General features: G+C 36.2%; 1 protein-coding gene across 2 annotated transcripts in view; it reads right to left on the bottom strand.

The window, feature by feature from the left end:
• Positions 1 to 14,531, bottom strand: part of Gabra1 (gamma-aminobutyric acid type A receptor alpha1 subunit) — a 57,080-nt gene that overhangs the window by 23,574 nt on the left and 18,975 nt on the right. For both annotated transcript variants that reach the window (XM_005368190.3, XM_005368191.3), the window contains exons 4-6: positions 12,858 to 12,925; positions 5,790 to 6,010; positions 1,764 to 1,846 (exon numbers count right to left, since the gene is read on the bottom strand). In XM_005368190.3, the coding sequence (XP_005368247.1) occupies positions 1,764 to 1,846; positions 5,790 to 6,010; positions 12,858 to 12,925 (372 nt within the window). The remainder of the gene's footprint in view (positions 1 to 1,763; positions 1,847 to 5,789; positions 6,011 to 12,857; positions 12,926 to 14,531) is intronic.

The following is a 14,531-nucleotide window of genomic DNA, read 5'->3' as shown; positions in this document are numbered from 1 at the left end:
TCATATATTTGATGCACTATTTGATATCCAAGTAACATATAATAGCATCACTATTAGAAATGGAACTCACTCAGGAGAAAACAGCAGAATCATAATGTAAAGAGTTCATTGAAACAAGAAAGGGGTTGGGAAAAGGCCTTCTTCCCTAAAGTCCTGTTTAGCTGGAAGGTTTGGAGGAGATTAATTTTGAGTCCTCAGAATAGAATGCGATCCGTAAATAGAGAACAATGTCTCCCCATGACTAGAGCTGCTAGGCACATGAAGGCCCTTCGCTATTTTCTTTGCTTGCGATCGTCCTACACTCTCACTATTTTTCTTCTATGAATCATATTTTACCAAAATAGTTGTTCAGTCTGCCTGTCTAGTGGGAACAGTAAGCTAGTTAGGTAAACCAAGATTGACTCAGTCCCTGTCTGAAATCCCTCTGCAGGAAGCCAGGAATACATTATCCTCACTCCATGTATGCATTACAGTCAGAAATAGAAGGGGAGAGAGAAGCTCAGAAAGTCCAGCTCAGCAGCCCAAAGTTCCCTTGTCTCCCCAAAGGTACTCCTTGGTGTTGCTTTCAAACAGTACAGGTCCATAAAGTTGACACAATAGAGATATGGCTACGATACTGTCAAATGGAAACGAAAGCATCAATACAGTCATGAACTCCATGGGACACTCATACCAACCTAGAAAATTTTAGACATGATAATTTATTTTCTAGATATCTCTATAACATGCCTTTGAAGATATATCTTTAAAGCATGTTTGAAGAAAAACACCTACACGTTGTCACAAGCCAGCTATGAATATTTTTCTAAAAACCTTGTAAGACATTGTAAATTCAATAGAGCAATCTGCTTTTATTGGAATGAAAATGTATCTACGAGATTCAATATTCTTGTCCCTTTTCCATAAATACTATTTGATGATTTAATTCATGGTTTTTATTTTAGTAAATAAAAAATAACCCGGGAACTGGAGAGATGGCTCAGTGCTGAAGAGTGTGAATTACTCTTCTCAGGATCGAGAGTTTGGTTCCCTGCACATAAATCAGGCAGTTCATGGTCACTTGCACCTAAAGCTCCAAGAGATTTGATGTCCTCTTCTGGCCTCCACAGTTGCCCACACATGCATGATGTACATTCACATAGTGTCCAAGCTAGAGTTACTGATGCTGTGATGAATTACTATGACCAAAGCAACATGGAGAGAAAGTGGTTAATTTTCAGCGTACACTTCTGTGTATCATCCCTGAGAGCAGAAACTCAACAGGGCAGGACTCTGGAGGCAGGAGCAGTTGCAGAGTCCATGGAGGGGTGCTGCTTACTGGTGGCTTCCTATGGCTTGCTCAGTCTGCTTATTTGTACAGTCCAGACCCACCAGAGCAGAGATGACACCTCCCTCATTGGACTGAGACACACACTCCAACTAATGACTTATTTTAAAAAAAAGTCTTGCAGCTGGATCTTACAGAGGCATTTACCTCAACTGAGTTTCCTTCCTTTCAGATAAGTCTGGCTTGTGTAAGCTAATGTAAAATTAGTCACCATACATAGACACACATACATACATGAAAATAAATACCACAACTTTTTTTAAAAATTAAAGTAAGGACTAATACTCATAAGCAAACAACTCTTGTAATATAGGGCTGTCTGAATTTTCTTGATGTATTTGTGACTCTCTAACAGACCATAACTAATTGTAAATCTCTTGCTTAAGTTCATAGATCTTGCAGAAGAATAATGACAATTTGAAGTAAATTTACTTACAGCTTCCAAATTTTAGTGGGCAGGCATGGGCATCCATAGGGAAATCCTCCAAGTGCATTGGGCATTCTGCTCTCACCGTCAGTCTTATTAATTAAGGAGACAGAATACAAACAAAAGCTCTATAGATTAGACACTTGCTGATAATTAGAGCTTGACGTTATTAACTATAGAACACATATTACCAAAACAGATTACATGGACATAAAAGGTACACCTATGATATATTCGCAATAATCAAATGATCTAGAAAGATTTATGAGCTACCGTGATTGTTTTCTATAATTTTCTGTTTGTCTTGTAAAAATCAACAAGATTGGATTTTGAGAAGGGAAAAACATTACTGGTGTTTCTTATAACAAAGAGCATCCACTAATTCATCTAGCTATGGGAACTCTTCAGAGAATTAAAGTAGATATAATCAGAATTGCATAGTCAATTAATGGATAGAGTAATTTCCCTGATTTGATTATTAAACAATGTATACCTAAATTGAAATCATATTGGAAGTCCTAAATATGTATAATTATTTTCTGTCAATTAAAGGTGCAAAAACTCCTATAAAAGAACATGCAAAATTGCCACTCGATCCTTGATTGTGAAGGACACAATATCAGCAATACCAAGAATAGTCCTCCTGTCCTAATCATTCTTTGAATCCTTCCCCAAACTGCACCACCGAATGGGACAAAAAAATGGAACAGGTGAAGCAGAAAGTTTCCTGGAGTTTGTGAGACTGGTTCATGCAAGGTGCAAACAGTCCTTGATGATTTTTGTGAAGTAAGACTCAATGTCTCACAGTCAGTTCTGTTTACAAACCCATTGCCTAGTTGAGGCGGGGCTCTACTGTATTTCCTGTCAGTCTCAGACGTTCTGGTATTGTGGACGACTCTACCCATGTTTTTGTTTTTTCATTTGTTTGTTTTGATTTTGAGACTGGATTTCCTTGTATAACAGCTCTTGGCTGTCCTGGAACGCATTCTGTAGACCAGGCTGGCCTCAAACTCATAGAGATCTAGGTGTGCCTGCCTCCCAACTGCTAAGCTTAAAGGCAAGCACCACCCCCATTGAGACGTTCTATTCGTGTTTTTAAAAAAATATGCCAAAACAAATTCATTGAACTATAAATATATATTTATATTATGTATATATAATATATATTAGTAAATATATATTAGTATATATATATGTATTAGTAAATGGAAATGTGGGAAGACTTGTGTTTATTTTCTTCATAAGATTTAAAAAGAAAAAAATTTATTTGAGTGTGTTCATGGATATGAATGCAAATATTCCTTGGTACACATGTGAACGGACAAGTTCCAAGAGCCCATTCTTTCCTTCCATTATGTGTGTCTTGATTCCCCTACCTACTGAACCACATAGCCGAAAATGTTTGAAAGATTTTTAGCAAATTCTGCATTACTCTTTCTATTAAGTAGCTCAAAAACGTGGTAGAATGGCTTTGTAGCCAATTAAAACAATTAGGTCTTATAATATAGATCAAGGCATTACAGAATGCATATTAATATTTGTATTACATGTTCAACTATTTTAAAAGTTGGTAATGCGAGGAAACTGGTGAGTAATTTAGTTAATGGAATGTGTCATTTGTTTATGTTAAAGAGTTTTACAATCCCAGAAAACATTAATGCAAAGCCATTTAGGATCTGAACATCATTGACACATGAAAGGAATCAACACTGGGTTAGGGTCAAGCATGAGTGGAGAGTTGCCTGTCTGTAACTAAAGCAGATTTTAGTTTGCAGCATGCTTGGGTCCTGCTTGGAAGCTGCCATACTCCACGTATTCATATCTATTGGTCCTTTATTTTCTTTTCCGTTGTTATTTTCCCCATATTCTTAAATCCTATTGTGTTTTGACTAGAGTGATTCAATTCCTAAAGAGGTTTTTAAACTACTTTTTCTATCTTTTTTCATCTAAGTAATTGTTTATGAACACATGCATATTCTGGCAACATCTCGCAAAGTCAAACCATCATTCTAATCCCATATTAAACACAGACAACACAGCTGAGACTTTTTCTTCCTGTTCCTCTTCTTCCTGTCCTCCTGCTCCTTCTCCTTTTCTAAGGGGATAAGCCCCATAAAGATGGCAGCATGAAGCTTTCCCTGAGAGCTGACTTCTGGGCCACAGTATGCAGTCAGTCATTGGATGCCTCTTCGGGATCAGATGAAGAAACATATTATACACAATGCCCATTTTCCTGATCTTTTCCTGTATCATCACCTCAAAACAAAACCACAAACTCAGAACGTGGCATGAATTTCTATATTGGTGCCTCAGTAACTCTTCCTTGTTCCTTCAGTCAGCCACTTTCTCTAGTGGAATGTGAACAAATTACTTCTATGTTTTTGAATAAAAAAAAAAAAGGCTTTTCTTTTTTTCACCTTTCAATTCAACACAGACAAAACCTCAGGTTACAATTGTCCTAAAGATGTTTCCAGGAAGAAAACAAAACAAACAGACAAGAACACCAGCTAGTGTCTTCTGCTAATTTGCTTCATTATTAAAAAATCATTTTTAAATACCTTAATTTGAAACAGGTGCTGAGAGTGTGGTAGTTGGGAATTCTTTCCCCTTTGCTCCATACAAGGAGATGTCTCCAGTTTTGATACTATTGTGATTAGCATAGATGAAGTTGCAGCAGCTTACAAACAAGCATGCAGTATGAAATGAGAGGGATGTTATGAAGTAGCACACACGAAATTATAGCTCACCCGGGGACACAGAAATATTTGACAAGAGTGGAAAGTTCATAAGGACAGGATGTCAAGAGGGATTGCATGTGTGAAATAAATTGCAAATTCATGTCTACCATGTGAAATACACGTATTTCAATGAAATCATTTTTATTATGAATTTTGGAGAAGGAAGCTCTTGGTAACTTCTTCAGAAGGCTTTGGACAATTAGATATTTTAGATGGATTAGGCAGCCCTGCTAATGTGATTTTGTGTTTAGTTAAAAAAAAAAAACAGTAAAAGAGAACATGGGTTAGAAGTAGTAGTGCTCATCTTGTTATCTCAGGTATTTTATATGAAAGGTCAGAATTTTATATGAAAAGGAAACCTTTGTTCTCAATTATTTGTGCAATTTCTAGATGTAATCGGAGGCAGACAGTGTTATATTGGCTATCTCAGTGTAAAGAAATGGTTGGGCAAGGATACCATGACTTAGGGACAGAAGGCAGTGAGGCCAAATTTTAGCTAAAAAAATAACCAAACGTAGGAATCACTGACCATTCCAATCAATAGTCATACTGAGCAACCAATTTTCAATTTAAAAAATATTTGTTTTTCATTAAAAAAATCAAAGAATAAATCATAGACCATTCAAAATTTGTAAGTTAATATATAAAACTGTCTTTCTGTAAAAATTATTTAATAATTTTGTTTTGTGATCCATGCTTCCTTCATTTTATCTCTAAGATGCTGTGTACTTATGACATGCTTTTCAATCAGTTTCAAGAGGAAAATTTTTAAAGCATACCCACATATGTAAACACACAGTCTTCACATTAAGCCAAATTAACTATCCCTAGCTAAGGATATTATTTGAGAAATTATGTATTTCTTCACATACATAATTCCATGTGTTTTTTTAAAAGAACTTTATACAGTCATACTTTTCATTTTGTCTTCTATTTTTGCAGAAATGTTTTTGGATATCTACCATTAGACAGCCTCTAGAAATTTCACCTAGATCTTATCACAATGCAGGGAGATATGAATTTCATAACAGGGACTAAAAGGTCCTCATGTTGAATTAAGGCAAATACAGCCTCTGCAACCTTGTATTACTTAGTCTAGACTTCATTTACATTTTATTTAACATTGCAGGCATGCATGGTATTTCAGAACATTATGATTGCTTAGCAGAAGAAATTTAATGCTTAAAAAGTACAGAAAACCCAAAAGCCAAGCACCAGTCAGCACTCTGAGGATTTACTTCTTGGAGCAGAACAGGAAATACAGACGTTTTCCCGCAGGAACCGCAGCTGTCCTTACCTCATGGTGTACAACAGCGTGCCGTCCTCCGTAATGCGCAAGAGTTTGTTAGGCATGGTCATGTTGTGGGCCACAGACTTCTTGCCATTGTGGAAAAACGTATCTGGAGTCCAGATTTTACTGGCCATGAGGTTGTTTAACCGAAGAACTGTCATGGGCCCTTTGAATTTTAATCTTTCGTCCTTCCAGCTTTGACGGAAAAACACATCTATTGTATATTCCTGGATAGTTTTGGGAAAGAGCAGAGTTCAGTCTTGTGTTTTGCCATAGAAATAACTTACAAATACGATTTTGGAAACTCAGTGTGGCTTAGGTGACATTCTCAGAAGCAAATGTGGAGTGTCATTTACATGCTAGTGTTAGAGGAATTAGTGGAGGCTTTTGCAAAAAAATTTTAATATATGGATATATGTATGTGCATACATATACACGTCTGAAAATTTATGGGAAAAATGTTCTCAATTTTCTCCTTAGATACTTGAAAGTACAACATAAACTACCTTTGTCACCAATAGTAAAATAAAATCAATAAATTGCACTTTGAAACATAAACACATACTTGCAGGTTGTATGTAAAGGAGAATATTTAAATTAATGGATTTCAGCAGTAAGAAGAAAACATAATGTTTATAGCTCCTTTGTGTTCCCTGCAAACCTCATCATCAGAATCAAGCCAATCATGGTGTTGATATAGATGTAAAAATCCTTTGGCTAAGGAAATGACTTCTTGGTTTTGTTTTTTTCTTTTTCAAAAATAGTAAATAGTGTATGTAGCTCCCCAATTCTACTACATAGTGAACAAAACTATAATAATATGTAATAAGTTAATCAAATTTCGTAAATAATTCAAACTTTTTTCCCCATAGAGAGGGGCGAGAGAGAAGAATACAAAGAGAGGAGGTGTGTGTGTTAGTGATCACGTGTGTGTGTATATCACAGGAGAAATGTGCGAACCTCATCGTCATTCACAGCGAGGGAGTCTATTTATTTGAATAAGCATAGCATTCCTTATGGCATTACCCAGAGATGAACATCTGCTCATCTAAAAACAAGCGATGTGACTTACCAACTCCTGAAATTGAAAAGGATAGTGTTCCTCTTCCTTGAGGTACTTGCTACATTGGCACTAAATTTAGGACTCAATGGTTCGAAATAAAGATTGCCACATCTCCATTAATCTTATCATACTCAAAACCAGAAAGGGAGGGTAGCTAACTAGAAAACATTATTCCACATTTTCCTAATCCTGTGAAGCCTGATGCTTCTGAAAGCAGCTGCTTTTGAATCCTGTGCACATCATCCTTAGGACATACAAAACAAATAATTTCTGTCTCTAGGCATTCTGTGCATGTTTTTAAGTACCTGCCTCTTTCCTAGGATTTAAACAATACAAATTGAAGTCTAAATGTATGCTCGCCCTTCTGGCAGAGGTTTGATATTGCTCAGTCATCACTGATCCATGACGTTACATCATTAGTGGATGTCTTCTAATGCACCATGGCTAATTGGGGTGACTGACTTATAAAGAAGGAAGTGAGCAAAATGATGCTATTCTGTTGATACAGGCCAGACAAGGTACCATGTTTGTTGTTGGGCTTTTCTGTGTCAGATGGAAATCACTGGGATACGTGATAGGAATTTATTTGCTGCAGACATTTGTTAAGCATCCATTAAACTCAGCAAAGGGAGAAATTATTAAGACTTGAGTTTTATTGGAAGAACTCATGGAGGACAGGGATTGTACATTAGATGATGAGGCAATATTACAGAAGAACAGTGCATATCACTCATACTATATATAGTCTTGTGCATATGTCTCCTTGTCGATATGATATCCAGTGACCTTTCTATTCTTCTTTATCTAGCTACAGCCAACTGTTCTCAATACAACGGAATAACTTTAGACTGATTCATACTACAGAGAATATCTACAGGTAAATCGAGATCCCACGCATACCTAAAGAGATTATGTTCTCAGGAATCATAACACCATTCATTTGCCAGCTCTAAGGAAGATTCTGTTTGTTTGGGTTTGGTTAGCTTTTGAAAGCATAGTAAGTGTTAAATGTAAAATAATTTTCAACAAGACAATGCCCAAGAGAAATGGCTCCAAACATTATGTCAAAATTGTCCATGTCCTAACATTTGTGTTTTTATGATTTTTCCATTCAGCTTTATTTATCTGTGCTAAAGGAGGACAGTGAAATCACCTTTCCCAATTTTGTTTGAGACAATTCTTCAAAAATAACACACAGACACAGACACACACACACACACACACACACACACACACACACACACACACAGCAACACTAAGGGTAAAATATATTCCCTCCTTTTCTCTGTTTGAGGAGAAATAAAAGCTAAACAAAAGCAGTTGATTGTGATCATATCTCACATAATTTCAAACAGAAGCACTCTCTGCCCCATGTTTTCTAAACCTGATTATATGACTTACATGGTAGCACCAAGCAACTTTTGGATGCCCTTATACAACATGAACTAGCCCCCATGACCCCAATTTGTTAGATCAAGATTGGCCATTTGGAACAATATGAACCGTGTTTCCTTTTTTAGAAAGATAAAACAAAATTTAAGGAAGATTCATAGTGATAGTGACTATGGGTATAAAATCAGTACCTATTATTTGCCTTCCAATATTATCAACACAATTTTTTAGGCTAGAATTCTTTATAGCTTGGGATCAAGAAAAAGGCTATTTGGAAAAAGTGACTTAGTAAAAGTTACATGATGGGAATTTGAAGAAGGTAAAAAAAAAAGCTGTCATAACCAAGATAAACAAAAGCAGACTACAAAAGATGGGACTAAGTAGAAGAAACTGAACAAATGCCAAGTTTTCCCGAAGAAGTTACTGGATTTTTACAATTACAGCTCCCACCTTACAAGAGAAAATCTTCCCCATGTTTGTCTGGTTTATAGAGTAGGTCCCCAGAGAATATGAATCTTATTTCTCAAGATCTGGGACAAAACATCCACTTTGTACCTAAATAAATATCGTATTGAAGTGTTCCGGTTCATGCTATTTATTGACATCTGTGTGTGCCTTGACTTGATACATTTTAAGCAGCACAGGAAGCGAGGCTGTGGGATTGTGCAGCCTGGATATTTCTGTCAGAGCCTAGTGCCCTGGGAGTGTGCTGCTTGTGGCCAATTAATGGTTTTTAAAATAAGCTTAAGGAGTTGACCTCATTTTTTTTTTTTCTAGATGAATCTGGATGCCTTGGGAGCTAAGCAATCTTCAGGGACGGTCCGCTGAGGTTTCAATTGGTACCCTTAGCTAGTGGGTCACTTTTCTTTCCTGAGAGCATGCAGATAAGAATATTCTTGAGCTGAAAGGTTTGAAATGGGGAGTAGGTAGAATAACATTTAAATAACATTTAGAATGTATTAGGACCTTGAAAACACTCAGTAATGACAAGTTCAACTATGGTTACTATTAATCAGATATTTTATTAGTTCCTGCTTAAAATATAGAAAAAGCTATTCCTGTTTGTAAAAAGGAACTTTATCATCCTGTCTTTAAAATTTGACTGCCTCTAAATAAAACTCCTTTTTATACTTAATCTCCCATAATATAATTTAAATAATTTTCTAAGCAAGAGAAGAGGTACAAGATCCAGGACCCACTTTGCAATTCAGTTGTAAAGCCTAATTAGATCATCACAAAACAACTCGAATGCTGTCTCAGAAATTATAGACAATGAGAAAGACCAGCTTCTGTACACCCTCTGTTTTCCTTTTTGAATGTTTGAGTTTTGTTGTTGCTGTTTGAAGACAGGGCTTCTCTGTGTAGCCTTAGCAGTCTTGGAACTCACTCTGTAGAAGAGGCTGATCTCAGACTCACAGAGATTGGCCTGCCTATGCCTCCCAACTTCTGGAATTAAAGGCATGTTCCACAGATACTCAGCTCTTTTATAATTTTTTTTCCTGAAATTTATATGTGAAATGCAATTTTGACTGCTATAGGGATACAGACAAGTAAAACCATCCTATAATGTACCTTTATTTTAAGGCAAAACTACAATGTCATTGGTCCTTTGAATTCCTGTTAAATTGAATCAATAACTCAAAAGCACAGTCAAGTCAGTCAACAGCCAGCATGGATGGAGGAGGAAGCTCCACCCATCACCAAGGAGTTATTGGCAACTGGTGACAGCTAAAGGAAGGGATAGTCAGGTTTTCATTTGAAATGTGGTCCCTGCTTGGCTTCCCAAGCTCTAGTAGATGGTCCTAAAACCATAAATATTGGCAGTACAGATAGGACACAGTGGGCTCAAAATAAGAATCCATTAAGTTGGAAAGGAGATTCTCTTGGGTGATTGTGCTGGTAGTTAGAGGGAAAAGAGGATCAAAACTCATTGTATATATGGATGAAATTCTTAGAAGAATAAATATAAATAGATTTTTAAAATAAAAATAATTAAAGTTTCTTAAATATATTAAAGGAATTTTATGTTTTACTTCTGGCTTCCTTTGAGTGCATATTAGGCACTCTGTCAGACGCAAGAGACAAAGGCAGAATTATTGTAAAAAAAAGTTTAAAATAAATATAAAAATAAACAATATATTATTCTGATTCCATGACCTTTATTCCATTGTCTTCCTTATCAAAATGTTCAGAACTCAAGGAAGAGGGTTTAGTGTAGTTTAGTTTACAATGGCCCACAATAATTCACTTTTTTTCACAAGAATTGGGCTTCTGGTTTTTTTTTTTGTTGTTGTTGTTTAGGTTTTTCGAGACAGGGTTTCACTGTAGCTTTGTAGCTTGTCCTGGAACTAGCTCTTATAAACCAGCCTGGCCTCGAGCTTAGAGATCCACCTTCCTCTGCCTCCGATTGCTGAGATTAAAGGTGTGCACCACTACCACCGCCCAGCCAGAGCTTCTAGTTCCATCAATAAGCAACTAGTAACCCATTACTCCCTTTAAATCACACTGTGATGTCAGTAAGACATGTTTGTCTTTGCAACTTCTGATTCCACTTTAAGAATGTAAGACATTGATTTGCAATAAAAAAAATAATTTAAAAAAAAAAAATAATTTCACCAAGCAGTACTGTGCATGCAACTAAAAGCAGTGTTAAATTTTATGTCAAGGAATTTGATTGAAACACAAGTAAGAGTTTGGTATTGTTTCAATGAGAAATGGCAAGCTTTTCTTTCTCAGTTTGGTCTCTGTGTGAATTTAAGACATTGATTTGCAATAAAAAAAATAATTTCAAAAAAAAAAATAATTTCACCAAGCAGTACTGTGCATGCAACTAAAAGCAGTGTTAAATTTTATGTCAAGGAATTTGATTGAAACACAAGTAAGAGTTTGGTATTGTTTCAATGAGAAATGGCAAGCTTTTCTTTCTCAGTTTGGTCTCTGTGTAAACACAGAGTCCAAAGGAGTTTAGAAATGAGAAAATTCCCTTGAAGGGAGTGTGGGGCTGCGGTGGGGGTGTGATTTAAATCATTTGTAATCTTACATGAATGGGTACCTATAGTAACACAGACATCTGAGAGATTTTGAGCCTTTGGTTTTTAACATTTTGGCCAGAATACCGAATATTCTGTATCATATGAATATTGTGCTTTAATTGGGTAGTAGTAAGATTTTAATGCAGCCTGATTTACTCCTAGAGACAGGTTTGTGGACTCACAGACTGTATCACCTTATAGTAATAAGGACAAGCACAACCACTATATGAACGTGATGAAGCCTCTGAATGAGTGAAAGAGAATGTTAAGATTAAGTATGGAATACAAGAAAAAATAGTTTGAGTTTCCTTTTAAACCAGGAAAAAATCTTCAGCTTTTATTTGATTTCTCCCTGAGCTACTAAGAAATCAAAAACGCATTTGTATTAAGAACTAATAAAGGACATCTTAAAATAATAAGACATATTTGAAATATTCATAATGGCATGTTTTCATGACATCTTTACAATGTTTCAGTTATATTGATGGAGCTCTTAAATTATCTAAGATTTTCCATAAAAAAAAAGGTCAGACACACACAGTTCCATTTTTGGAAATAATTTGATGTACATTTTGCAACAAAGAACATTTCTCTGTCCTGCATTTCTCCCTCTCAGTATTTTTTGCTTTTAATTAGAGTCAACTATTCTCTCAACTTTGATGTTCATTCTCCATATATAGCCGAAAAGGATTCAAACATGGTGGTACAAATGGCTGCTTGTTCTGGAATAGCAGTGCTTATCTGTAAGCTTGACATCCCTGGATCATCGTGTTCTCACAACTGAAGTGAAAGGCACGAGGCACATTGAGTCCCGTGGTCAGAAGCTAAGCACAACAGTCATTTTAGAGATGAAAGGGAGAATGCTGTAATGGTTGACTAATAAACACAGAAACAGTGTGTGTGTGTGTGTGTGTGTGTGTTATAAAATATATATTGTCAGTATATACACATGTATTTGTTATAATATACACAAAGACACAAAGTTATAACCAAATAAGGCTTTTCATGTAAGTTCTTAAATAGTCTATACCTTCCTTTTAAAACATCCATTTAAAAAATACTAGAAAAGTCAGGTAAGCTTCCCTCAGGATCCAACAATGCCTCTTTCTGAACAAGACCTGAGCTACAACACCAGCAGCCTTCCTTACATGAAAAAGCAGAAATCTCACAAAGCACTACCAAAAGACAAAGAACTAAAGGCAACTAAGGAAAACTGAGAGGGGGAGAATTAGTCTTCCCTAAGAATAAGTTACTGAAATACAAATAATATACCACTACAGTTATCCAGTACCAAGTGTTCAGCCCCCTAATCACTTGCATGTGCACACGCACACACACACACACACACACACACACACACACACACACACGTAACACTATGTGACCTGAGCACTGTATATACATTGTTAGACATATATAACAATAACAATCAAAGAAAAGGAGACCATGATTTCAAGTAGCAACAAGAAGGAAGAGGGTCCTTAAGAAGGAATTCAGACAGGACAAGGAAGAGAGAAATAATATAATTAGATTTTAATTTTAAAACTCTAAACAAAACCAAGAGATCAAATGTCTAGTGTCACTTACCATATCATGGTCCGAAACTGGCCCAAAACTGGTGACGAAGATGTCAGTCTTCACCTCGGTTACACGCTCTGATGAAGCAGGAAATTGTGCCAGTGAGTGTCTATCAACAGCCACTATTAGAGCTAACTCACATGCTCACACCCAAATGGGAAATTCATTGGCTTTGATTAGCCATTTCTAAAACTTGTCCACTATGTGGTTCAGGTAATTGACTGCTTACACATGAAATTTCACAGTTAGTACTTTCAATGAGGTAACGATCCTAAATATGCCACCTTGGGAGGCTGACTTTCAGGAGATCTCAGCTGCTTTTTCACGACTTTTTAAGAATGATACACTTTCTCTAAGTGGTTTGGAACCACTTCACATTTTATTAAGCAAAATGTTAGTACAGCCATATGCCTGAAGGTTAAATATTTTTACATAGTTAGACAGATCTCCCAGGTGCATTGTCTACCCTTGGGAGCAATAGAGGAGTGTTTAGCAGGCTTTATGGACTCTTGCCTCAAGTGTATGCTTCATAAATGATTGCTTTCTGTTACTAAATCATACCTGAATTATCCAAACTACTCCCTGGGAAAACCATGACAAGTAATGGGAGCATTGTCAGTTTTGATGATGAGGAGAACATATTGTGGCATGGAAAAAGTTAATATAGTATACTGGGTTTTTTTTTTTCCACATTGAATGTAATTTTTATTAGAGTGGCCTCCGATGGCCTATACAGAAACCGATGAACCGTATTTGCTGCAGTTTTGTGACAACTCAGCAAGGATATTTTCAAAGAAATACAGTTGCTAACCAAGAAACAGGAACAGATCGCTGGCTGAAAGGAAACGATTTGCTTAGGGATGAGAATGAGAAAGAGAGCTAAATAATTTTCTGGTGCACTCTGGGGAATGACAACCCAGTAGTCTCGTAAGAGCACCTAACACGTGCTTTCATTTCTAACGCTGTCGCAGGACTTTGAGAACATCAACCTACTGCTGCAGCAGTAAAGTCTTCGGAGGATCAAGAGCTAGCCTAGCCTGTCTCCCTCAGCAATTCACTCGTGGGTACTCAAGACTTCAGGATAAATTCACTACCAAGAGGTTCATCTCAATCAATAAAAACAAGCAGAGGAGGAAATAGAGTCTGAGACCATCATTTCACTTTTTCTTGTCTGAGCAAATATTTCCTTGATTTTAAAACAACCAATAAGTTTCTTCATCTGAGAAGGATCATTGGTTTAGCCTTTAAGCAGTCATAAATTTTTCGTAGCTTGTAACAAAAAATATCATAGAATTGTGGATGTAGATCTCACTTCTAACAAGCTGTAGCTGAAGAGAAGTAAATGCCCAGCAATGGGCCTCGGCTTTGTTACCCATTTTCCTCTTAAATCCATGGCTCTGCATCTTCTAACATCCATCCTCATATGTATCTATACCTGTATCACAGACTTTTTCTCCATATATTTTTAACTGTGGTTTTTCTGATTTTAAAACATCTCATTATTTGCTATAATAACAAAAACTTAATTATATAATGATTTCACTATGGTATTTTCATGCATGTTTACTCTGTTGAACTTAGGGTTCCATCAGTTAGTAACATTTTATAACAATGTTGTAACCATTCTTCAATGAAAAATCACAAAAGGAAAATCAATACCACATATTTATAAAAACTAAAGCT

This window comes from Microtus ochrogaster, unplaced genomic scaffold, assembly GCF_000317375.1.
Source record: "Microtus ochrogaster isolate Prairie Vole_2 unplaced genomic scaffold, MicOch1.0 UNK30, whole genome shotgun sequence".
NCBI classification, from domain to species: domain Eukaryota; kingdom Metazoa; phylum Chordata; class Mammalia; order Rodentia; family Cricetidae; genus Microtus; species Microtus ochrogaster.
This window is presented reverse-complemented; position numbering and strand designations above follow the sequence as displayed.